Here is a 27,352-nt window from a genome sequence, read left to right as displayed (position 1 = left end):
CACCCCAAGTGTGCGGCTTCATGAAACTGAGACTTGCGTGAACGAGAGTGAAGGCTGGGGTGAAACTTACGACAGAGGAGATTAGCGCGTGGCGTGCAGTGAACCTTCTGTGAAGCCTTGATGAAAGAGGTTAAGTAAAGGAGGGAAGAGGCAGAGGAGAGGCAGAGACAGAGAGAGGCAGCATGGAGGGAAAGCGAGAGGGAGAGGCGAGGGGGGAGGGAGGGATGGGGGCGGGGCCGGGAGCACAGGGGTGAGTCCCTTTGAGGGTGTCGTTGGCCTGGGGTTCCTCTGCCTCCTCTTGGTCTGAAGACGCCACCCTCAGTTGCAGCCAGCTCTGTTTGTTCATTAGGTATCATTTGAATTTTGTTCCCGAAGGGTGCGTTTTTTTTCTTCCTAGAAAAAAAAAAATCTTAAGATACGGGGGAGGGGGTGGGGGTTAGTTAAAATCCTTTTCACCCATCGTCTTGGCTGCTCCCAGGATTCTTCAACATTTTGGGCAATTCCTAGTGACTTTTTCTAAGATTCTCTGTGACCATCAGGGAAATTGTGGTCAACACTGTTGGTCATCTGTGCCAGGCTGAAGTGACACTGATACTAGAAACCTGACCAAGCTCTCGTCCTTTCCCCTAAAGAGCCCCCAGTGTCCTTTGTGATAAGCACACGGACATGATTTTCACGTACATAATTATTTTAAGTATTTTGTATCAGCGGAATCCTTTGTCCAAGTGGTGTCTTGTGTGGCAGCCCATCTGCAATCTGCTTAGGAGCAGAGTTACTCTGAAGCACAGGTTTGAGGCCAGAAAGCCACACAGCACGTTTAAGCACCTGATCTCAGGAAACCAAGGGGGAGGCTGGGGAGGGAGACAGGGGCCCGGACGCTCACAGTGTTTGGGTTCTTTGTAAGGGAAGGGGCGTTAGCTGAATAGCTCATAGTTTGGCATCACAGCCCCAGATTCGTATTTTAGTATTAGTCTAATTAAGTCGCAAAGAAGGGAGTCGAGTGGAAGAGAAGGTGGTGGTCGCAGTTGGGAGGGGGCTGAAGGGGTCTCGGTGAGGGGTGGTGGTGGTGGTCTCCACTGTACACGTGGAAAAGCATAGGGAGCCTGCGTTTACGTGGAAAAGAGAAACTCAGGACCTGCTGTTGGATTGGATGTGGGAGCTTAGGGAGCGACAGCCACCAGTTCTCATCTGAGGTTCTGTCTGAGCAAGGGGGTGGATGGCGGTGAATTTACTGAGATCGAGAAAGCCTGGAGAGGGGCCAGAGAGGGTTATTAGAAACCTAGGTTTCATACTTAGATACGTTTTGAGATGCGTGTAGGATGCCCACGTCGAAGAGAGACGTGGGCTGGAGAGGAGAACGTGGGCTGTCTGCACGAAGCTGGCATTAACATCCACGTGTATGTGTGAGAAATGTACATGAGGATGCTCGTTAATATAATTTATTTTTATTTCATTCCTGGTTTTAATTAATTACTGCTTCAGACTCTTTCAAGAAAATTTAGAAAGAAAGAATTAAAAGAAGAAAAAAACAACATTCTCCCAGCAGCAACACCGTGTGCTGTTCTTTTTGGGGTGTTGCCTTTCAGTTGTTGTAACATAGTCACCATCATACCCTGCATGTAAGTGTGCACGCTGTCTTTTTTATTTATCTCATAAACAGTGTCCATGTTAACACATTTATGGAAACTTATTTAATAGCCACGTAGAGTCCGTCAGATGGAAGCCTCAGTGGTTTCCTTACCCAGTTCTCCATAAATCAGCACTTACACTGTTTACAGTTTTTTTCATGTGATTAAGAATGTTTCTAAAATTATCTTTATGGAAAAAACTACCCACCCCCCCTTTTTCTCACTTTCATATTTAGGTTTTTTTGGGTTTTTTTTTAGCATAGATAGCCCAGAATGGAATATGAAGTTTCCGGACCAGGTGTCCTAGAGGTTGATAAGACCCTTCATGACGAGTTGGGGGAGACTTGTATCTGCCCCACCTAGATTGTTACCTGCGTAGAGGATGCCCTCACGTGTTGGGTCCCTCCTTATCTGTGCTGATCTTTAGGGCTAAGCATAATTCACCCCAGTTTAGAAATTGTGTTGGCTGGCGTGGATCTGTTAGTGCTTAAGCAAAGGAGAATGGATGGGCCAGACAGTTGTTCATTACTTACTGTCAGCTTGTCTTGACAATGCTGGACACCACATACTGTAATGTGCTTGTCTCAGGATTATTTTGACCCACAAGAGAGAGATGTAGTTCACTTTTTCCAGGTCATCCATCTTTCATGTACCAAGTGAGCAAGGAGGAATAGAACCCCAGTGGTTCACATAGCCGTTAGTGATACCGTTTGAGGTTAGAGAAAGGTTCTCCCGGAGACACTCAGCTGGCAGTGCCACGTGGCGCCCAGAGAGCAGCCCTGCCTTCAACACGTCCAGAAATGACGTGAGTGTTTTCTTAACAATACTCTTTAAAGCTGAGAATAGACTCCCCAGGGGTATTATCTTGGCGTCCAAAATTAGGAAAGTGAATCATCCTTGATCTGTATGCATATATATATTTTTTTATTATTCCCTAAACTCAGTGACTGATGTGCCTTCAAAGATAGTTTTTTTTTTTTTTTTTTTTTTTTTTTTTAGAAAAATGAACTCTGTTCTGAAAATGATAATGGAGTGGCAGTGATGCACTGAGCAGGGTTGGGGAGTTTGACTCCCTGTGCCTGTGATTGTGACTGAATGTGGAGGCGAGCGCGTATCAGAGGACGGGAGCTTGGGTCTTCCGTCTGCTGGTGACGGACTCGGACCCGTGCGAGCCACTGGCCTCGCCGGTGCCTCAGCTTTCACGCCCCTGCAGCAGGCATCTGTGGGCCACACACTGTGCGGTTGACTGAACGGTCCCTGAGCAAGGTGGCGAGCGCTCTGTGCTCTCATCAGACGTACCTTTTAGGAGAGAGATGTAAACTTAAAGAAGTAAATACAATACAGCGTGAAGCGTGTTAATGATAATGTTACCAAATGCAAGTTCATGTGCCCGACGCACCACGAGGCCAAACAAACCGAAACATTGGAGTGTGGAGCAGAGAAGGGTTTATTTCAGGGCCGAGTAAGGAGGACTGGGTGGCTCGTGCCCAATAAAACCCCCGACTCCCTGAAGGGTTTCAGCAAAGCATATTTTAAGGCCAGATAAGGGAAGGGTGGGGTCGCAGGATATGGGATCAGCTTGTGCGCAATCTCTGGCTGACGTTTAGGGAACAGGGTGGTCAACGCCGTCAACCCCCAGGCTCCAGAAGGTCTGGGGGCCACGTGCTCTCCATCAAGTAGTTCACTCCTTCCCTTTGGTGGTGGTTTTTAGCTTCTGGAAAACTCAGGACATATGCATGAGATACTACGCTCTGGGTGCTTCAGAGAGGAGCTGCCGCAGAGGACACGGGGGAGGGGTCTGAGCCTGGAACATCCCGCAGGGTCCTGCCGGGTTATGAGAGGGAAGCGGGTCCTGTGGGAGTAGATAGAAGGGGCGTATCTGGATGGAGAGTGGGTTCTCAGAGGACCAGCCCCATCAGGGCAAAGGAGAGGGTGGGAGAGGCACGCTCAGACCCTTCACACAGAAAGAGCGGCACACGGGACGTGGTGGCAACTTCAGCGAACACGAGGGGCAGGAGATGGTTTCTGAAGTTCACGTGGTTCTGTAGGCCTGTGACTTCAGGCTCTGCTGCAGACACTTCCATGGCCAGCTTCATGCAAGTGACAGGTTTGTGCTTTGCACCCGCAGGAGCTGAAGGACCCCCACTGTCGGGATGAGATGGCAGCCGCCCGCGGGGCTCTGAAGAAGAACGCCACCATGCTGTACACCGCCTCCCAGGCCTTCCTCCGCCACCCGGACGTGGCCGCCACCAGGGCCAACCGAGATTACGTGTTCAAACAAGTCCAGGAGGCCATCGCCGGCATCTCCAATGCTGCTCAAGCTACCTCGCCCACCGACGAAGCCAAAGGCCACACGGGCATCGGGGAGCTGGCCGCGGCTCTGAATGAGTTTGACGTAAGCAGCCGGGTGATGGGCACGGTTGTGGGGTGGGGGAGCGGTGTGTGCTTCCAGGGGAGAAATGCACTGGGGATGAAAGGCCACCGAGATAGAACACCTTGCTTTACCCCATTGGAGGCTTTGGTAGCAAGATAAATGGCCCGATGTGTCACTGTTACTAGGAATCCAGCGTGTTGGCAGAACCTGCTTGCCAGTCTTTAAAGGAGCTGACGAGTGTGTTCAAGAGGGCCCGACCCCACGCAGGTGAAGCCCTGCACACTGTGACTTCCTTACCTCCCGGGCTGTCCTAGGGACGGCTGACCACTGGTGTGATCACCTTTGGTATTCGAGAGGCGGATGTCATGGGCAGCCTGAGTGTAGTTGCCTCTGAGTTACGTTGTGTCTGGGTGAAAACTGCTCTCAGTTCTTCATGTTAAGTCAGCGGCAAGTGGACTTCGCCGCCCTCCCGTCCCACACAAGATGCCGGTCTTCCTGGCATCGGCCCCGCCGTGGGGCATCTCTGTACCTCCGTGAGTGATCCGCGTTCCGCACCTGCTGTTTCCAGGGGTGTGTCCCAGTGAGGGCAGCAGAGGAAGGGAGGCTCACTGTGTTTGGCCGTATTTAAGGCAAGGGAGTGAGCAGGAAGGACGCGTGTCATCAACAGCCCAGGATGACAGCCCTCACGTCCGCGGGGTCGGGATCCGGGACCACCTGTGAGAAGGTTCTGCCCTTTTTCGGTGAAAGTCTGCGTGTGTTGTGAGCTCCAGAAATATTTAAATAATCAGCGTCTGCTTTCAAGCATTCTGTTTTCCTGTCGGGGAGATAAAGGAAGAAGAATGTACTGAAGGCTCTTTAGGTGATAAAATGCAATGTTAACAGGAATTCATAGGAGAGAGATCTGTGACTTCCCAGCTGTGGAGAAGGATGAGCTTGCTTTTGGGTGTGTTGACATGAGTATTTGGCAGGAGGTGAGGGCTGTCTGCTAGAAAAGAGACCCAGAGCAAATGACTGTTAAGGGCGTGGAGGTGGGTGATACGAAGGACGGGTCATTATCAAGCTCTACACACGTAATTCTTTAGTTTTCACAGGCGTTTCTTTCCCTTGTTTTTTGCATTAGTCTCTCTCTCTCTCTATATATATATATTCTATATGTCTGTCTACATACATATGTGTATAGATAGAGAAATAGAAAGAACTCAGACCATATATTATTTCCAAAGTGTTTTATATGGATTAAATAAGATAAATTTAAAGTATTTGCCACGGAAATGGGGCCTTAATATGTAATGTATTCACAATGATTTAGGAGACACCAGAAAATTCATTGGAAGTAATAAGATAACTTCAGTTGTCAATTTTAAAATAAACATACAGAAGTCACTAGATTTCCATAATGCAGAAGAAGAAAGAATAATGGAAAAGAGATCCTGCTCACAAAGGAAACAATAAAAATAATTTGTTGGCTCTATGTCACTGCTTGATTTAATTTCATATGGTTATATGTGTTAGCGATAATCCTGACAGAGACGTGGGGGACCTAAGAGGGGAAATTATGTGGCACTTTATGAGGGGTAAGTTTTTGGTAAATGATGTCATGACCCCAGGTAGGGAAACCATTGACCCTATCAAGTTCTATAATATTGAGACTATCCCTGTAAAAATTCTAGGAGAGCTCTTTTGGAACTTGACAGAGTGATGATAAAATTTTTTTTCCCCCTCTTTTTTCTTTTTTCTGGAATGAGAATGGATGGGCCCATAATTTAAAGAAACAAAAATGAGCAGGTCATGCACTCATGGTGTTTTTTAAAATTAAGAATAGCTAGACGCTTTAGTCACATTTTGACAATTGCACTGTTATAAGCAGGGTTCATTTAATAATCAAAAAGTAAACAATAAAACCTAAGTGAGGACCTGGTAACAGAGCTGGAGTGTGGCCTAGAGAGGACGCTCTTGAAGGATAGTTGAGACAGTTCAGCTGCTGCCACCTTCTGCCCAGGAGTGATGACTGCAGCTTCCCACTCTGTCAGTAAAAGGAGCTTTTACCAGCAGTGGGTTTAACAGCTGGGACATCCCTGGAGTATTAGGGCTTTGGATTCCTGAAATAAAACTCAAGGCCACATGGGGGAGGTCTGCTGGCAAAGTATGTCAGTGTATTTTTCAGCCATTCTAATGGAGTGGTATCTTCTCATGCTGGACAAGTGAGGTGTTAGGGAGATAACACATGAATATAACAATCAGATGTTTTTATAGAAAAATGGCATATTAACTAAGTAATTCACTGACTGCATTTTATTAATTTATATATTATTATTCAATAGTTATATAATATATAGCAATAATTGATAAATATGTTGTTATATATTGTATATATTAATTGAGTTTTATTACTTACATTAACTGAATATATTACATGTTAACTAAGTAATTATGTATATTAGCTAAGTATATTAACCAAGTAATATTTTATTATTAAATGTATATTAGTTCTCGAGCTATGTAAATTGTGTAAAGCCTCATCTGATGTTTAAAAATTTATTTCTCCGAAGTTGGCGAATCAGCATTTGGAGCTGTCTCAGCTGGCAAGTCATGGGTAGTAATTCCATTTGGTGTGGTTCCCTAAAAACAGTTGTTTAGTAAATGCAATTAATTTCGGTACTTTCTCAAAAGTTGTAATGCTAGGAAAATATTATAGAACCTTAAAACATACAAGATAATTAGCCAGTTGTAGATTTTGTGTCCTTTCTGATACCAGCACACCTAGGCAGTCCTTAACGATACTTGAAATTTTCTCTTAAAAATAATGTTCCACTTTTTTTACTTTGAAACAGAATTATAGATTTCTGTTTTATATTTGCATAATGAGTGCTTTGGTATTTTTTTTTTTATTTCCCAGGCAAATTGACTTGAAATTGATTTAGAATTCACAGGCATCTGTCTTGAATCCTAAATGCGATTCTCAGATATTAAACGAATTGGTATTACATCGGGTGGGAAACTGACTCAAACTTCCTGTGATTTACTTCTTCTGGTGATACTGTTTCCTGATGCTTGGTTTAATGGCTTGCCAAGGATTTGAAAAAGTAAAGCATCTTTGAGATTCTGAAGTGGAAGGAACCGTAGAAATATGAGGTGTTTTTTCAGTCAGCATAGCCAGCGTCCCCTAATGTTGCATTTGAAGTCCGTCTCATAATAATAGTCATCATTATGTCAAACCCCGTTTTGTGGGAGGTTTGATGCAGAAGTGGCTTAGAGTTTCATAGTTGATTGAGAACAAGGCAAAAATTAGTATGTTTGTCTTTTACATTCATTTGCCTGAAATTACAGGGTCGATTTATAACTGGGGCTCAGCGCTTGGTGACCTGTTTCGGGGCACTGTTACTCTGCCTACGGGAAGAGCTGATGCAGCGCTGTATTAAGTAAAAGACTGAGGGGAAAAAGGCAGTATTTTAACAACTCGAAACTGTCAAGAGAGTCTGTAATGATACAGTAGCAGAAAGTAAAATGATTGCTAATCATTGGGAAAATCCACCTCTGTTTAAAAGTGTGGCAGCTTGAGGTAGTTAATTTTATCTCGTGAAACTGTCTACTAAGGAATACTGAGAAGAATTTAAACAAGTTTTAATGACTGCCCGGAGGTACCTCATGTTACAACGTCAGCTTTGACTGCTGGGGAACTTTCCAGAGTGGGAGAGAGGAAAATTAAAGTTATTCCTACAGAACTTCTTTATTTTAGTAAAGAGAAGAGACTGTACCATACCGTGTTTTTTGAAGCTTCTTTCGAGGACGAACATACTTTGGAAAAATGGAAATGGACACCAGTCGCAGCCCAGTCTTCATAATCGATAGCCATTTCCCTTTTAAAGTTACTGTTTTCTTTTAAATCAGACAACTTCTCTAATCTTAATCTCAAATCCCTCCAAACTGAAGTGTTCTCCTTCTGGTTTGGCTTCTTTCTTTTCCTGTTTCCCTTGGGAATTTGCTTGATCGGTAATTCTTTTTCTTGTATATTCAGTTTCGCCTTCCCCCCTTGCTCGGTCCCCTCAGCCTACAGAGAAATGCACTTGTCTTCTACAACTTAAAAATAAAATGAAATAAAATGTTTGACTACCATGCTTACCATAGTCTCATATTTCACTGTTTTTTTTCCCCTTAAAGAATTCTGTAAGAAGTAGATTCTGATGTAATCTAAGGCTCTGACTGCTTTTGTCTTGTCATCTGCCCTCTGCTCCCGCCCCCACTCTGTGTCTGAGGGTCTCCAGGGACCCCTCACTCATTAGCCCCTAGTTCTCAGCTGCTTCCACTTTGGAAGGGGGGACATTTAGTATTATCTGCACCCTCTCTTTCATGGCACCACTTCTCACTCTCCGGGTTTCAGTATCTGGCCCTAAGAAGTAAGGACCATCTGGTCTCAACTAGTTGAGCTGCAGTGTCGCCGTGCCGTGCCGGCTCCGCCCAAGTCGCCCTTTTCATTCCTGCCTCATGTTTGTGCCTCCCCTCCACCTCCTTGGCTTTTCTTCCTTGCTTCTCCTTCTTGTCTTTGCACAGATTTCCTTTTCTTGGATCTGGCTTTAACCCCCTCACTGACCTGGCGTTCGGTGGGCGGGAGTGTTGGAATGGGAGGGTCAGGAATGATGCGACAGCTACGTCGCGGGCCAATGAGGACGGCGAGGGTCTGTAATCCAGCGGTGTTGCGGGGCCGAGGCTGCCCGCAGCGGTGAGGGAACTTGCCCTGGGGAGCGCCTCCGTGCTCCGGGGCTCATTCCCTAGGGTTGTTCCAGCGGTGAGCTCTTCTCAGGCGTGCATTGTGTTCCAGAAGCTCTCCGCCAGAGACAGAGGTGAAGCAGCAGGAGTCACCCAGGTGGGAGAGGTCGCTTCCCAGCAGAACCCCAGCCCGTTTCTGGGAGGTGGGGGCGAGTTTTCTGGGTACCCAGGAGGATGAACATCCGTGGACGAGGGCTTGAGATCGTGTTGGAAGACAGCTCAGTAAAGAGCTGGAGGGCCACGTGGGCCACTTAGGTCAGAGGCCCAAGCATGTGACCTCAGAGATCCACCCTGAAGGAGCCTGGAGAAGGAGGAGTTTTCCAGCTGACTGTCTTCTCCAAATATCACTCACCTTTTTGAGTAGGAAATAATAGTTTCTTATCATCCTGACTAGCCCAAATAGATGCCCGTGTGGAAGTCCTGGTCCCATAAGGAGTCATGAAACGGAATTCTGGCTGGCTCAGGGATTCTTTCAAGAGATCCTACTGGCTCGTGGGCTCCACTGCATCTGGGAAGGAGGAAGGCCTCCTTGGAGAAATACGTTATCACAGAACGCCTTGTTCGGTCCCTCCCCAGGCCTAACCCTCCCTTTTGCTGTGGAAATCAGCAGAGTTATTTATCAGAGAGGCTTACCCCTTCTTTGATGTTCCCCAGAGTCATTCTGACTGCATACATCTGGGAACTCCCATATGGGGTTAAGAAGATCATACGTTTTCTATGCACTTCATTCCATTAGTGTGAGGGCAGAGAGAGGAGAGGGCCTATCAGAATGCTGTAAACACACTGGTAAGGAAAATGCAATTTGTAGCTGGTCTTTTAAAGCAATTAGGAAGGTAGACGCCAAATGCATAGAAATGAAAGCCAGTTAGGCAGGACCATTTAGCATTTGGAAAGCAATTTCAGGTTTCTATTTCAGGCACTAAAAAGATGGAGCCGGCAAACTCAGCAGTTTGCTGCCCGTCTGAGTCTGAGCCAGTGTTTTTGAAGGCTTAACATCTGTACTGTTATGTCTCTTATTCTTTGATGCTTTTATGAGTATTCCTTAATAATGTTCTCTGCTGTATTCCTATGGAGCGGTTCTGACAGTGGTTCTTGGCCGTTGGAAGTAGCCTGGGACACTGGGGAGAGCCCAGAACTTGGATTCAGGTGTCTGGCTGCTACTTCAAGCTCTGTACATAACTGTAAAGATGTGTGACCTGGAGTTACTGAGATAGCCTCTCTAGGCCTTGGAATAAAGTTTAAGCATAGCTGAGAGCGTTCCTTAAGTGCTTAAAGCATGCCACGTGAGATGTTAGAATGAAAGTTGACGGGGTATGAAGAAGAAATGCTTACTAAACAGCTTTAGTTACTGCAGTGCCTAAGTGTGCGGTGTGCGTCTATGTACATAATATGCACCTCACCGTCTGTGGGGGGTGGTGGTGAGATTAGGGACGGTGAAATCACGGAAGACTTCCTGGAAGAGGTGGCACACACGTAGGCGTTAGCATGATGAGTGTGAATGAGAGTGCTTCTCAGACAGAGAGAACATCATTGCACGCAGAGGCGTGGTGGGCAGGACCGTTCGGTTCTGGAGCCCAGGGAGAAATCTGGCTGAGTCCGCGAGCTGCAGGAAGGTTCCAGAGCTGTGTTGGTCTTGCAGGGGGCTGGGCTTCAACCTGATGGTGTTAGCAAGTTGCTGGTGATCTCAGCGGGGGAACGCATGGTCACATTTGTGTTTTTATTTTTCTTTCTTTCTTTTTCTTTCGTTGCATTTGTGTTTTTATTTATTCATATTTTTTTCTTTCTTTTTAAAATTTAGTTTAGATTTGTGTTTTTAAAGATCCATCTGGAGAGGCTGGAGAATGGATTCGAACAAGGCGAAGCTTCCGCCCAGAGAGGGTGACTAGGGTGGGGGGTAACGAACGTCCGAGCAGCTCCCAGGAGCAGCGCGTGCGTGGCCCAAACCACGTGGAGGAAGCGGGATCGCCAGGCGGCAGGAACCACGCTTCCCACCCTCATGTATCAAAAGGGTTGATGTTTGTGCAGGAGGCTCTAATTAATGAAAAAAATGTTTTTTTGCAATTCCGATGAGGAAATCTTGAGAACTTTCAGTCGTTTGTGGAATCCTTGATCTTTTGCCAAATACAACTTTCTTGTATGGTTTTCTTTTTTTCTGGCTCTTAGTTTACTTACTTACATTCCCACCAGTGTGGTTATTCAACGCCTGGTAATGTGTGGATCTGTATTTTGAACGTTGCTCGTCCACATTCTTCAGCGTCTTGGATTTTTCTAACTTAGCTTAAGTTACTTAACGTTGAATTGACCTCCTATCAGTATGTACTTACGAATGCTCATTTTACTACAAAAAAAAAAAAAACCCACTTCTAGACACACTCTTTTAAAAAGCAGAGACAGATTTTCCCATGCTGTAGGCTGTCATGTCAGTACCTGGGGGTCAGTAGGGCCCAGCAGTTCTCATGTCTTCTTCCAACGGACTGCCTCTGAATGTGTCTGCTCTTTTTTTTTTCACTCTGGCAAATTAAACTCATCAAAATGTCCTTTTTTTTCAGGTTTAAAAAAATTATTTTTCTTTGAAGTATAGTCGGTTTACAATATTGTGTTAGTTTCTGGTGTACAGCATAGTGATTCAGTTTTTTAATATATATATATATATATTCCTTTCCATATTATATTTCATTATAGGCTATTACAAAGTATTGAATATAGTTCCTTATGCTGTACAGTAGGACCTTCTTGTTTATCTAATTTTTATATAGTAAGTAGTTAGTAACTGCAAATCATGAACTCCCGATGTATCCCTTCCCACTCCCTTCCCCGCCCCCTGGTAACCGTAAGTTTGGTTTCTATGTCTGTGAGTCTGTTTCTGTTTTGTAAATAAGTTCATTTGTCTCATACTTTTAGACTCCACGTATGAGTGATGTCATACGGTACTTTTCTGACTTGCTTCACTTAAAAAGAGAATCTCCATGTCCTCTTAATCCTGCGGGAGTCTAGCTGAGAACCGGCAGCGGTGTTTGGGCATTCTTTATCAGACACTGACATCTGGTGGCCAAACGGAACGTTAAGGAATCCTCCAGTGGGTTTCCATCGCCCTGTCAGCCCTGCACAACCTGAGTGCTCTGCGCTGTGTGCAAACTCAGGGGATGCAGACCTGGACGGGGCGTTGCCTGCCTTCAGAGAACTCTTAGTCGTACCACACCCTTGTGTACAGTGATGTTATGCACTGGAAGTCGCATTAATCCTTTTTGGAAATGTTTGTAGCCCTGGGAAGGTGGTAAATGTGGATACAGATGAGTTTTGGGGAAGAGACGCTCCAGGCAGGGGGGAGAGATGAAGGTGGTTCTGCTGGCGGAGTGGGAGACAGTCGCGAGCATCTGGGCAAGCTGTTCTCTGCTTTTTGAGCCATGCCACATCCTTGCCAGGACCCGTTTATCCCTTATCATCATTTATTCTGGACGACTCACACCTCCCGTATCTTCTTGCTGCCAAGAAGCTTTCGTTTCTTCAGGTGTTATAAACCTAGCAGTGTTTCCTGACTGTATCATTTACTTTTCTATCATATTTTATTATAATTACCAAGGAAATACCCCAAGATAATTTGATTTCTCTTCAACGTTTCAATTAGTAAATGTGGAGCTATAAAAAAAATTATCAGGGAAATGACAATTCTGAGATTTGAAATACCGTTTTTGAAAATTATGTTTCAAATTCTCATTTATCTGCCTCCCTGACATCTTTAGTCAACAGCATTGTATTTCCAATCTTGTTTCCTTTCTTCTCACAAGGGAAAATGTGAGAATCTGTATTTTCCCCATGATAATAACTTTCTTTTTTAAGAATATTGACTTATTCTGTGATTCTGAGTTCACTGTTATTTCAGGTGATTAGTACTAACAGTGAACATTGACATAATTGATTATCGTATTCTTAATTGTCTAAACATGTGATGGCAAACAGCGTTTTGCTTGTCATGTACTTATGAGTCATGCTTTAAAATTTGGGACCCAAACGAGTCCTTTTATCTAGTGAATTATTCGTGAGAAGTGTAGTTTATTTAAAATGTTTACCTCCGTATTCTTGTTTCTTTCATGATTTCTTGTGTTAGAAGTGTTTGCCTTTACTTAGTGCTCCCTTCTTGTGTGTTTCCCATGGCACAGTAATGAGTGCAGGGTACAGATTTATAGGGTACGATTTACTCAGATTTTGTGATGAAGTAAACATGCACGCGCACATGTGCACACACACAGACACACACGCGTGCGCGCGCGCACACACACACACACACACACACACACACACACACACACACACGAGCAAACTCTGCTTACACCAGAGAGTTTGAGCGTCCCACTCACTTCAGGTAGATCAGCCGCTGTTTACGGGCCTGGAAGCAGAGGAAGCCTTTGGTCCTTGCCGTTCCGGTGGGGCTGTCCTGTTGCCTCCTGGCCTTGCCTGGTGACCGAGTAGCTCTGTAAGCTTTCTTTTCCCATAGGTGACGTGGGTCTAATGTGGCCGTATATATAGATTTGCTGTGAGAGTTAAAATCTTTTACAGAAACACTTCATGGGGTGGCTGACCCAACACTAAATACCCATTAGCGCTGGTGCTGGTGAGAAATGGGTGCTTTTCTATTACTGCATTTTTCACTAAAAAAAAAATGCAGTATATATTTTTTAACCTTGATGTATTTATCTTTAGAAAGTGATCTAAATTTTGCCTCTTTGGTTGAAAGTTAAAAAGATGAAGTTTCAAAACGTGTTACTTTAACAAAGTTTATACTGTAAATTTAGTTAATATTGACCAACCCCTCAAAATAGACTTTAAACTTTAGACATTTATGATCGTAAGTAATGGTCAGATTGCCATACGCCTGAAAAAGTAAATAAAGGGTTCGTTACTGGCAAATGGGATCCTAGGAAATAAGGTATAAACTGTGTGTATCAGTCTTTGGCCCCAAACCTTCAAACAAATCGCCTTCTAATTCCTCACTTGGATGTGCCACCTGCTGCTTTTGCTCATGCCAATAGTTCTAATTCAGCAGCGTGCTCTTTATTGTCACTTTTTGTTCACAACTGTGCATTTATAATTATGCAGAAACCACTTGTACTAGATTCATTTTATCTGAGAGTAATTGCCACGCGTTATAAAATGGTCACTCCTAGGTGACCACGGCTCACGCCCCTGTGTGAGGAGTCGTGGGTTTAACATCAGCGCTCGGCGTGGATGTCCGTGTTCAGGGATGGGCTGGCGGCGGGGACACCCGTTGTCAGGCCCTAGCCGCTTTCCGGCTCTGGACTCCGCTTAGCCAAGCTTGGCACAACCTTGTGTATCGTAGTGAGGAGAGGCTGCTTCTCTGCCAGACCGGAGCAGAGCAGCGCTTCGGGAGAGACCACGCCCGCTGTCACTGGTTTAAACTCGAGCGGTTCAGACCCGGGGCCCTGCGACGGGGCCTCACACGGGCGCGTGTGCAGCGTGGACGGGAGGGCGGGAGGGGTGGGCCAGCAGGTCTCCCAGTGATGGGGATTCTGGCGAGGGTGGGGCCTGGGGGGCAGAAAGCAGAACAGGAAGGGGTCTCAGCTGCAAAAACCGCAGCAGCTCAGGTCGAGGGGGAAGAGCCAAAGGGGGGAGACCACGAGGGGCGCGCCGACTGCCGCCGGCGGGCGCAGCCGGTGCTCCAGGTTCTCGTCCCGCCGTCCCCGAAGGAACTCAGAGACAAGAGGTAGTGGTTAAAAAAGCAAAGTGAGGATTTATTAGAGGATGGACAGGACACACTCAGGGGGAGGGTGGGCGGGCTTAGGGGAGCGGCTGCCCTGAGTTTCTTTGGCAAGTTGGTCACAGAGGGTGTAAAAATGAATGGGCAGAATATTTATTAGGGAGGGAGGGGTTTGGGGTCATATTCCCTGATTATCATCCCAACTCCACCTTCCTGGAGGGAGGAGGGATTTTTGTCCATATTTAGCCTGGATCAAAAGTCTCATGGCGTCGGTGCAGGATGGGTACTTCTGATCTGCAAGGCTGATTTTATTGAAATGAGGGCATAATGGACAAAAGGTCACATTCGGACCCTGGAGATTCCTGCCTTTCCCCACCTTTCTTTGTCAGACTCCAGACTGCTCATCACCCCAAAAGGTGTGGCCCCCTATCAGCCCAGAGGTTCCTGCTTTTCTTTCTCTGCCCAGGGACCCCTGGTGCTCACACGATGTGTGGTTTCCTGCATTTGGCCTGAGCCCTACCTTTCTGCCCAGGTCCTGCGCTGTGGCCTGCGTCCCCCTCTCTCTGCTCAGACCTAGCTGTCTGCCTGCTCTGACATGACCACTAGTCCTGCAGACGCAGGTGGAGAGTGGATGGCACTTACTTAGGCCAGGGAGCTAGCAGAGGGGGCAAGCTGCTCACGAGCGGCAGCGCTCCTGTCTCGCAACAAGTCCATGACTCTCCACGTGGAGTTTCCATGAACAGTAAAAAAAGAGGGAACAGATGCGTTGTGTTTCATGTGTTTTAATTCATAGCCTTTTAATTCATTTGCCTTTAAAAAAAAGCGTGGTAGCAGTTTTACTTCTGGCGCCTAACAAAGCCTGGTGCAGAGTGAGCTCTCCGTAAGCATTTGTTGAGTGAAAGAAAGAACGCATGACAGGGTCTCCTGGAGAGCAGTTTAAGCAAGATGGGTTGGCCACTTTAGTCGAAGGGTTATAATTACTGTTAAAACTTACTTACATTTAAGGAGGGAGAAAAGGCATTTTTTGATAGTGCAAAGCTGTTGATAAGAACAAAGATAATACAATAGTGCATCTTTGACCTTGCCGTGTGCTTCAGCTCCTAAGTTTAAATCAATATATCTTGGATTTTGGCAAACTTAAATAAAAGTCATCAAGCCTTGTGTCTTAGAAAGCTGCCCTTTGTGGAGGCTTACCTCCTCTGCTGACTGTCATCATGCTGATGGTACCCAGGGCAAGTTCACGTGCCCGCCACACTGCGAGGCCAAACAAGCCGAAATATCAGAGTTTGGAGCAGAGAAAGGTTTATTCCAGGGCTGAGCAAGGAAGATGGGGTGGCTTGTGCCCAAGAAAACCCCAAATTCCCCAAAGGGTTTCAGCAAAGCGTATTTGAAGTCCAGGTAGGGGAGGGGGTCGCAGGATGTGTGATCAGCTCGTGCACCGTCCTCTGATTGGCTGGTGTCGGGGGAACAGAGTGGTCAACACTCTCCACCCCTGGGCACCACAGGACCTGGGGCCCACATGCTCACAGTCATCAAGTAGTTAATGTCTTCCCTTTGGTGGTGGGTTTTAGCATCTGAAAAACTCAGGAAACATGCATGAGGCACTATTACGGGGGTGCTTCAGAGAGGAGCTGCCGCAGGGGACACGGGACGGGTCTGAGCCTGGAAGGCCCTGCAGGGTCCTGCCCCGTTGCACTGAGGCGTCTCTTTCCTCAAACTGCTTTGTTCTTCAAGGTCGCATTCCCTTCAGCTTCCGAGAATGACTGCGTTGCACTTTGGATTTTTTTCTACCTCTTTGACCGTCACGCTCTCCGTCTCCGGGACTTGCTTCCTCCCCTGCCCCCTAACTGCGGCTTTTCTCTCGAGTTCTGTCCTCTGCCCCACTCAGTTCTCACTAAAGGGCCTCCCTTGTTGGGACCACACATACCGCACGTCTGTTTCTCTGGTCCCAGCTCCTCTCCGGAGCTCCAGGCCTGGGTCCACCTGGATGTGTGACGTGTTAGCTCAGATGACTTCTAAGCATCTAACATGTTCTCAGACTAAGTCTGGTGTTTTATCTCTGTCAAGCCTAACCTTCCTTTTGGGATGTCTTCTTTTAGATAAAGAGATGACCTGTTTGAAGGTGGCCACTGAATCCAGAACGCTGAGAGCCTCACCCACTCCCCTCTCCAGTTAATCTCAGAATCCTCTGAGTTCGGTTCCTTTTGCATCTTTGACGTGGTCCTCTCACCTTCTCGTTTATGACCACCGTGTATCCAGGCCCATGCTTTGGCCCGAATCATTGAAACAACTTCCTAACTGGCTGCTCTGCCTGCTCCCAACCCTTCCCCCCTCCCTCCCATCACCTCTGCCAGCCTAGCTTTGCCAAAAATGCAAGTCAGGTACTATCTTTTATTTACCAGTGAAATTCTGTCTTCAGGATAAACTTTAAAGCGCTCAGCACGGCATCAGGTCATTTCAGTAGGACCCTGACTGCCCCTTTCATCTCACATCCTCCTTTCTGTCACATTCCATTCTATGTTCTGTCATAATTACCTGTTGATTACTCTTCGGATGGACACTTGCTCTTTTAGTCACACGTTCCTTCTCGTGACGTTTCCTCTGTCTGAACTTCCTTTTCGTTTTCTTTTCTAATCAGTTTATACTCATTCTTACCAAGATGCCCTATTTTTTGAAACTGTCTCCAGTTCTCCTAGCAGCCAAACCACTGCTTCCTTCTACGTCACAACTGTACTTTGTGCATATTAATATTAAACATATTATTCTGTTTCCAGTTCTGTCTCTCCAACTGTGAGCCCTGGAAGGAAGGAGACCAGGTCCGATTCATACTCTCCTCAGTACGGTTAGCACAAAGACAGAAAGTAACTTTGTTGAACGGAGACAGAAGTGGATATGCTCACTGTTTTGGTCTTAGTGGCGCTCTGGTTTATCCACCCGTGATTCCTTCTCATCCCTGTGGGTGGTGCCATCTGGCTTGTCAGCTTCCCCGCGACAGACATGACCCACCTTAATCAGCATTCTGCTGTGTTCCAGTGGGCGTCCATTATCTTCCTTGCTGGGTTAAACCTCTTTGGGTGTCTGTGTTCCAGTGTCACCCAAAGACTCTGTATGATTTAAATTATCATCAACAGATGAACATCAGAATTCAGAGTCTGGGGGAGAACATGACATCCTCATTAAGCACAAAGAGTACTTCTCAAGCCATGCTATGTTTCTTGAGAAGCAATTAACATATCGCACATTATTCCTGTGAGACACAAACTGTTTCTTTCCCGTCTTAATTTGCCTGCTTAAAAACAGACAGAAGAAGATCGATGAGTTCACACTCAAGGTGTGTGCATTTCCCTTGTGGCCAATGAACCAATTTCCTTTGCATATTTGCAGAATATGGATACAGTTACCCTTTCATCAGACATGAAATCTGAGTGTCTGACCAGTTTGTGGAAATCACCTAGTAATTTATTAGGTTGATAACGCCAATTAAGTCATAATTGCTTCTGAGAAATATAATTTGACTTTCTGTCTTAAAGGGACAATTTAACATTCCAAACCACAGACCTAGAGTGTAACTAATTTGGGGGTTAAGAAGTTTATTTTTCCTATTATTAAACTTACAAAAATTTAAACCGTTGATAATCCAGTAACTAATTATTCAGTTGCTGGATTATTGGGTTCATGTCGTATCTTTATCTTTGTCTCTGGTTGCTTATCTTTTTTTTTTTTTTTTTTAACTATTTAAAGATGTAATGAAGGAGAGGATTTTAGACAGAAATGTAACATGTTGGTAGGCCTGTGGTATTTCTTTTTTCTACTATTTATTTATCTATCTATCTGTCTGTCTGTCTATCTATCTATTTATTTTAAATAGACATACAGCCAGTTACAATGTGTCAATTTCTGGTGTACAGCATAATGTCCCAGTCATGTGTATATATACATATATTCATTTTCATATTCTTTTTCATTAAAGGTTATTACAAGATATTAAATATAGTTCCCTGTGCTGTACAGAAGAAACCTTTTTTTTTTTAAATCTACTTTTATGTGTAGTGGTTAACCTTTGCAAATCTCAAACTCCCAAATTTATCCCTTCCCACCCTTTCCCCCCCCCCAGTTAATCATAAGGTTGTTTACTATGTCTACAAGTCTGTCAACTGTTTTAAAACATCTTTCTTAACTTGTCAACCATACAAAAATGGAGAGCAGGCTTAATTTGGCCCATAAGCCATTGTTTACTGACCTTGGTTTAATCAAACCTTCACATGAGACTTTCAAACATTTGTGGAATTTTTATGTCAGTGACAGAGCTGCTTTCAATAACAGTCTCCTGTTTGCAGTACACATACTCCATACTTCCACGCACACACTGTGAATGCCTATTGGCTTCGTTGACACTGTGTGGAAACTTAAACTAGTTCCTTTTTCTGGATGGATCAGGATCAAGGATTTTACAGTAGCAGTCTGCCAGCCAAGCGATTTGGCAGCCTCAGCCCGCCCGCCTCACACTGCAGGCAGAACTAACATTTGTTACCACGCGTGGTGATGTGCCTCCGCCCCGGTAATCTGGAATCTCAAGCTCACTGAGCCACGTCAGACATCAGTGCAAACCAAAATACGCATGTCCAGCTGGACGGCTGCCCGTGTGTGTTCATCTGCAGTGATGGATTCACTGGGTGCCCCCTTGTGTTCCAGGAGCCTTTTGATAGAAGTTGGGAAAAGGATGTAATTGGCTCACGACCTCTCAGTCGGCTAACTGGCAGCTATGTATCAACTACTAATGTGCAGGGCACTCAGCTGGGTGCAGCAGAAGAAACCAAATGTAAGACTCACCCTAAGTGCGGGCGAGGCTTAGTCTGAGGCTTGGATGGCAGATCGAGTCAGGCGCCACACTGAGGTCGCAGAGGACGGCAGCCGGGCAGACAGATGGTCAACAGGATAGACAGAGAGGGGGAATGAAGTCACACGGTGACCATGTGTTCACTCAGAAGCAGTCAGTTTTACTTTTTGACCCTTTAAAGACTCGATTTTATTGAGTGCGTTTTGAATATTTGCTTTCTGATCAATCCATGATGTGAAGCCAAGGATGATGCCCTTTGCCCTGCTTTCCTGGGGTGAGCAGACGAGGGAACTAGGGAGGCGAAACCGGCTTCCCCGAGATGACAGCATCCAGAAGGAGCGGTTCGCCGCTGGGCCACCTCGGGCCGCTCTTCTTAGCTGTTACCTTTGCTAAATAGGTGACTCTGTCCTCCTGAGTATCAGCGTCTCTACGTAAATAACAAGGACCTCCTGTAGAGCACTGGGAACTATATTCAATATTTTGTAATAAGCGATAAGGGAAAATAATTTGAGAAAGCATGTATGTACTGAGTCACTTTGCTGTACTCCAGAAACTAACACAGCATTGTGAATCAACTATACTTCAATTTAAAAAAAAAATTGAAAATAGCTTCTCTCTCAAATGAAATTAATGTAGGCTTAGATTTCTGGGTTTTTTTAAAGCATTAAATATCAAAGAATAAAATGTGTTGTATAATTATCAAGTCATTATCTTTGTCATTTATTTCCAATTAAAGTGAGCTGTTTAATTGCAGATAATATCTTAAGTCTGTTAAAAATGGCATAATTAGTTTATCTTTAGATATGCCAGAGAAGAAAGAATAGAAGGTCCGTGAGACACCGTGCAGTTTTAAATGGAGGCAAGTCCAAAATGGAGCTTAATGTTTCTCTGTAGCTTAATACAAAGAAAGATGATCAAAAGTTAGTATCTTTAGTAGTTTCCATTTCAAATGTTACCCCAGTTAGGCCAAGAGAAACAATTTATGTGCAGGTAGGAAGATTCTCACTGGGAGAGAGCTTGGCACAGAATGAAAAAGATGAAAATGTATCTGTGTTAATTATTGATACACCATAGGGAGAATGAGTGTTGAAAACAGAACAAATAACACGCTTTTGGTTTAGACACCTCGGTTAATTTATTAAAATGGTCTTGATTTATGCTTTTATCTCAGACTTCAGTCTTTAAAAGAAGTATTTAAAGCATTCAGAGCCAGAATTATGATCATGCCTCATTGTCTGTAAGATGTCTTTCATTCTTAATTCTCAGGGCTATAAAATTCCTTTTTTCTGCCTCTATCTATAGGCATTTTGATGGGAAACTGGGAGACACTGCCTCGGGGGTTACTAGTCAAATAGTTTAAACTGGATAACAGGCATGTAAAAAGTAACTGTAGAATGTTACTGGAGAATGGACCTGGAGATCGTCATTCTAAGTGAAGGAAGCCAGAAAGAGAAGGAAAAATACCATATGAGATCACTCATATGTGGAATCTAAAAAAAAAGACAAATGAACTTATATATAAAACAGAAACAGACTCACAGACATAGAGAACAGACGTGTGGTTGCCAACGGGGAGGCAGGTGGGAAGGGATAAATTAGGAGTTTGAGATCTGCAGATACCAGTATACGTAAAATAGATAAACAACAAGTTTTTACTGTACAGCACAGGGAACTATATTCAATATCTTGTATTCTTAACCTATGCTTAAAAAATATGAAAAGGAATATATGTATGTTCCTGTATGACTGAAGCACTGTGCTGCACACCAGAAATTGACACAACATTGTAAACTGACTCTATCTCAATTAAAAAAAATTTAAAAAAATTAAAAATAAAAGTAATAAACACACAGAGGTAAACAGGAGGATGGGGTGATGATAAAGGTGCCAAAGGAAGGAAGTAAAGATAAGCAAATTGTGGCCTCTTCCAGGGAAAAGCTCAGAATCACTGAAGGCGAACTGTTCCCCCCCCCCCCAAACACGCATTGTCCTGTAGGTTTTCTGATTTCCGTTGCTGTAATTACCCCACATCAGAATGCCCTGTTCTTGTAGAAGAATGAGTTTGAGTAATGTCACTTTCCTCTTTGGGAACTATTTTTTTTAACATCTTTAAAAAATGGAAGTGAATGGCTGTGTAAGGGCATGTTGACATTTATTCCTTCTTCTGCTTGTTTGATTTGAGATAGTTGTGTTGGACAGCAGGCGGTGAGGGGCTGGAGTTGATCAGGTAGAGCAGGGCGGTTTATTACTTTCCATACCTTGAACTGTGAAGGTAGTGAAAATCCGGGATGCATTGATCTTCCAGGGTTGTCGCAGACAGCAAGGAAAACTATGGGACACGCTCTTACTCCTGGCATTTGCTTTTTCCATGGGATCAGATTCAGGAAGACAGTGGATCAGATCAGTCCCTACTTTATATTAGCAAATGGTTTTCTTTGCTGTCTTTTGTGGCATTTTGAAAATCTTGCATACATTTGAGATGACTCAGTAGCTGTCTAAAGAGTCTAGTTACTACTGAAAGCTAGAAAATCTTAAGGTAATAAATAAGATTTTCTCCTAGTCTTTAATAAACAGTTTCTTGACTACTGAAGAAAAAAAAACCTTCACCTTCCTCCACTGTGCATCAAAAATCTTGGGAACTTACTGTTTGGGTATAAAACCACTCTGTTAGCGTTCTGTGCATGCTAAAGCCTTTCTGCTGACATGACCGTAATTAAATGTAATTTTACACTCCAGATCTTACCAGGTAAGGCCAGTGCTGCTCAGTGACGGCTCTGAGTGCAGTCAGATACAAATTCAGCTTTAAGATGGTGGCTTTGTAGCTCAAGAAAGACTCAGAAATACTTGTGTTTTCGCTCGTGGTAGAAAAAGTATTTTATGATACCTGCTGAGCCGTTTGAAACTGGTCACAAATGAAAAGCAGGGAGAAGTAGCAGTTTAAGAGCTTTTGTCTCTGATCGCTGTCCACTGTTCCGTACCTTCCTCGAGCGGAAAGAATCGTGTGCTACTGTTACTTCCCTGTCTGAAGTGGAGAAGTGGCTGTTGCGTGAGTTTCCTCCTGGTGACTGGCGGCGTGCGTGCAGAAGGATACCCCAGGGAAACGGTGCAGGGGCGAGGCTCGATCGCAGAGTCTGGGGCCAGAAGGCGGGCGGCCCATTCCGGCTCTGCCCTGTATTCAGAGCCTGTGCCGGGACAACTAGTCACCTCTTCTCAGCACATTTCTTACTGTACCTAGTTGACATCTTGGTGCTTTTCTATGTGTTTTGTTTTCTGATTCTTTTTAAAAAAAAATTTTGTTGAGGTATAGTCAGTTCACAATGCTGTGTCAATTTCTGGTGCGCAGCACAGTGCTTCAGTCATACATGAACATACATATATTCCTTTTCATATTCTTTTTCCCTGTGAGCGTCTGTAAGATACTGAATATATTCCCCTGTGCTGTACAGTATAGAGTTGTCTGTTTTATACATACCAGTCAGTATCTGCAAATCTCAAATTCCCAGTTTATCCCTTCCCACCCCCCTCCCCCTGGCAACCACAAGTCTGTATTCTATGCCTGTGAGTCTGTTTCTGTGTTATATGTAAGTTCATTCCAGTGCACCTCCTGTAATTCCCTTTGCATCCTGTGCCCTGCTTCACCTCCAGGCATTTGTTCCCACCTCTTACTCTGTCCGCATCACCTCCTTCTGCCCCTGACTTTGCTTGGTCCACTGCTTTTTACTCTTTAAGTCTCAGCCGAGGAGTAACCTCCTCCAGAAAGACTTCTGTGACTGCCTCCCGCCTCCCAGCAGCGCACGTTCCCATCACTCAGTCATTTTTTTTTTAACATCGTCAGTATATCCCAAATTACAATTGGTTGTACATCTTTTTGTTTTTACTAGACAGTGAACCTCTTGAAAGAAAGGATTCTTCAGGCTCTGCCCTCAGACACCCACAGTAACTGGCACCCATTTGTTGAATGAATGGCTATACTTCAGGCTATTCATTAGAAGGGGAAGTGGACCCAGATGACATAAAAGAAGACAGATGGAGGCGGGGAGGGTATTGGTCAGTGGGGGAGCGCATGCCTAACATGCATGAGGTCCTGGGCTCAATCCCCAGTACCTCTGTTAAATAAATAAATAAACCCAGTAACCCTAATTATTAGCCCCCTCCAAAAAAAAGTGACAGATGATACATGTGCCATTATGTATGGTTTAGGAGAATTTCATGCTTTTTAAAAATAAGAAATACAGTTTTATAATTATGATTTGTTGGACTCATTTCAGCTGAATATGGGCAGTCTGATACAGTGGCGGGAACGCTGGGCTTCAAGTCAAAGGTCCTGTGTTCAATTCCAGGTGTCCCCCTTTCCTAGACCCCACGGGTGGCCACGGGGAACATCTCTGGCATCGTTCTCTTCTTCAGTAAGATGGAGCGAGCAGCATCGTGACCCTGTCAAACCATGTGCGATGCGTTCCGCGTCCTGCTGGGGCAGAGGCCTCTCTGCTGCGTCCTGCGGTGTGGGAGCCTACAGCAAGGGTAGCGCAGTGTCCCTAGACTGAACTGCGATTTTAGATCACAGGACTCCTTAGAGAGAAAGGATGACAGGTGCCATTTAAAAGCAGTGCCCTTCCCACCACTGTATGTGAATGTAGGCAAATGTATGATTCTGGGAAGCAGTTTTGAACTCTCTGGTCCCCAGAATTATTTGCAAGTTAAAGTTTTTACAGAGTTCAACGGTGGAAAAATAGATCAATTATGTGGGACAAGAGAGGCCGTTACAGCACCAGCTTGATGGCGGAAGGGGACCCTAGCCTCCTCTGCTTGGGAGTGAGTTACTGCAGCTGCTGTCTTTATGGCCATGCTTTCTAACTGCCGCTCCATAACTGTAGGAATGGAAACAATAATTTTTAAAGTAAACATGTTTAAAAAAATAAAATCAGTAAAAATCACAAGGCGCCAAAATATTATGTAAGTCAAATAAAGGGAATGAAAATAGATAAGCTAGAAAGAAAATAAGGTTTATTTAAAAAGAAGAAGAAGATAAAGTAGGAAATACAGCCCCACAATTTTAAAATGAACTAAAATGACAATGTAAGAGGAACAAAAGATCAAAAGGATAAAAAGATTAGATGAGCTTTAAGAATGCAAACAAGAGACTTAGACATTTAAAATGTAAAAACCTCAGTGGACTTAAGAGCGTAAAACCCTCCTGCAGGGGCACACCTCTGTCCTAAAGGGAGACAGGAAAGCCTCGGCCTTGCCTTTTTCCGTCTGGGGCTTGCACGTTAAAGCGAGGTGCTCCCTGCGTTACCAGGGAGCGGGGTTTTGCTGACGGCTGCTGCCGCGCCCCTGCCGGCCAGTAGGGGGCAGCCGCACGGAAGGGCGCGGACGCCCGGGCAGGCGCTGGGGGCTGAGCTGTTTGCTGATGGGGAAGGACCCTGAAGGCTGCTAGCAAAGAGAAGCTGCCCAGCTGTTTCTTTTTTTTAAGTCACTCCCAAATACTGCAGAAGCAATACTCCTCCTCCACTCCGCTTGGGCTTCAGTCTCTGTCCTTCTTGCTCACGGTTCAGCTCCAGGTGTTTGCTGTTTTCCTGCTACTTTAGCGACTAGTCTGTTTTGCTCTAGTCCCTAAGTCCCTGGCTTCCTTTGGTTCTTTTTTTTTTTTTTTTTTTCCTTCTGAATTTCTAAACCTGTTTGAGAGCTCTTCAGTTCTCTGAAAATACACGCATACACACACACCACCCACCCACCCCCCTCCTCCGCCCACGTGCACACAGCGGGAACCCACCTACTCATGGATGAACACACACAGCCGATCCACACACACGCGCACGTGCCCCGATGCACGTGCACGCGGGTGCGCGCGCTGCCCCTTTACCTTCACGCCCCGTCTCTCGCCTGCGTGGCTTCCCGCCCCCGGAGACGCCTCTCCAGCTGGCTGTTCCCACCCATCATGGCAATGCTCCCCATCTCCGCCACGGTATAGATTAGAGTATTGTAAATTTATTCTTTCCCAGGGAGGTTTTTTTTTTTTTTTTTTTTTTTTTAAAGCTTTTCCCCTGTGATCTATAAATAATGAATAATTCCATTAACAATGTGATGAATAGTGTAACTTTAATGCAGAGGTTTTCAAGCTCCATGTTTCAGCGCCTTTACTTTCGAGACAGCCCCGGGCCGCGGCAGGTAGGAAGCTCGTCCCGCCGACGCTGCAGGTTCGCTCGTGTCCCGTTTCCCAGAGTGTGTTCCGCAGGTTCTGCTAGTTCGTGCCTCCTGCAATTTTGTTGTTTTATTTTTCTAGCATCATGACACTGCTGACCTGAAAGTATGAGTTAGGGAATCACCAATGCCATTTATTTATTTATTTAACATTTATTATTTTTTTAAATTTCAGTGTAGTCCCTGGCTTCCTTCTTCTTTTTTTTTTTTTTTTTTTTCGTTTTCTCTTCTGATTTTATAAAGCCTGTTTAAGATCTCTTCAGTTCTCTGGAAATACACACATATATACACACAAACAACCCATACCCCGCTCTCTGCTGATAGGTTTGAGGAATGTAGCAATACACTGACTCCTTTAATGCAGAACTCCCCAAAGCATTTCATGTGCTAATTTTCTCTGGGCCATGCAGTGTTTCCAAAACATATTTGGCCAGGGAAAGGCATTTCTTCATCAAAACATTACCTCTCTAAAACTAGTGTTCCATGGAAAATAATTTAAGACATAATGCTATCATGACAATAATACATTTTCCTCGTTCGGCAGAGAAACTGTTTCACAATTACTCTTATTGCAGAGTTCACCTCAGTATATTTCCATCAAGTCGGCATTTCTGAATATTTTTACTCCAAAAGTATCATAAAAATCTATCCTTGAGCCCATATATGACTCTGAAGGTCTCCTGAACTTCAAAGCAAACACTTTTCACTGTTTTATGTTCATATGGGTTTCTGTAAAAGAGTTCTTTGAAAATCAGTAATCTTTGTAAAGGAAAATAGTCTAATTAGATTTTGATCCAGTGTTGCTTTAATTACAGTATCAGTACTTAATGCATGTTACATGGTAAAAAGATTATTGGAAATGCATCAACTGAAGAGCAGTAGAAGGAAAGAGTGAGCAAGAAAGAGAGACTTCAGATGGGCCCCAGTGGGAGGAAGAGTCATTGAAGACACAGCGACACAGCTCTGGTACCGGTGGCAGGTGGGGCAGGGCACCCACGGCCCCCCATTTCAGTTTTCCTTCAGGAATCTCAGCTGTATGATAAACCCAGCAAAGCCATCCTCTGTGTAATTTTTGGACACCATTTGGAGGGTTCCTAGGGCACAAGGGACAGGATCTGAGTAACACTATTCTGAGTTCAGTAAAAATTGTCCTTTCCCTAAGATCTAAGAAAGTGCCAATGTGAAGGTGGACTTTCTGCCGAAAGCTGCCACAGAATAACTTCTCTTCTTGTTGCACAATCTCATGCATTTACCCTCTAAACTGAAGAGAGAGCATTTTTCAATGAGTAATTTCCTAGAAAATTCACAGTTCCGGGGGACCACAGACCTGGTCTGCGCCGAGTGGGTGCTGAGTGGGTGCTTCTTTCTGAGACACCACCTGCTTCACTCATTTCTCAGGACCCCATTTTTTTTTTTTTTTTTTTTTTTTTTTTTGCTGGAACGATCTCTGTTCTGTGGAGATGTGCATTTGAGCGGGAATCAGAGAATCGCAGCCACTGATTTTGGAGCACAACTTTCAGTACGTATCTTTGGATGCTTTGTTTAAGAGCGAACTTTCCCAGAGCACAGACTCAGACTTAATTTGCCATAACTAAGTTATTTTTTTATCCTGTTAGAAAAGAAAATTCACACACATGTCCTTTACACTCCTCACTGTCTTTTTGGCCCTAAGCATTGTAGCAGGCACATAGTAGGTACTCAGCGGGTGGCAGGTGGGGCAGTGGTATAATCACCTACTCTCATTTGCCTGTCTTACCATATTTATAGATCTGGTAAAGTGTGTTTTCTAGTGAGATATATATATATATATATATATATATATATATATATATATA

The 27,352-nt window shown here is 44.7% G+C and overlaps 1 protein-coding gene across 4 annotated transcripts in view; it reads left to right on the top strand.

The window, feature by feature from the left end:
* CTNNA2 (catenin alpha 2) overlaps positions 1-27,352 on the top strand; it is a 944,650-nt gene that overhangs the window by 271,312 nt on the left and 645,986 nt on the right. For all 4 annotated transcript variants that reach the window (XM_064481973.1, XM_064481977.1, XM_064481975.1 and 1 more), the window contains one exon: positions 3,757-4,023. In XM_064481973.1, the coding sequence (XP_064338043.1) occupies positions 3,757-4,023 (267 nt within the window). The remainder of the gene's footprint in view (positions 1-3,756; positions 4,024-27,352) is intronic.

The sequence above is a fragment of the Camelus dromedarius genome, chromosome 33 (assembly GCF_036321535.1).
Source record: "Camelus dromedarius isolate mCamDro1 chromosome 33, mCamDro1.pat, whole genome shotgun sequence".
In the NCBI taxonomy this organism is placed as follows: Eukaryota; Metazoa; Chordata; class Mammalia; order Artiodactyla; family Camelidae; genus Camelus; species Camelus dromedarius.
Note: the sequence above shows the minus strand (reverse complement) of the source record. Positions and strands in the feature narration are given on the sequence as shown.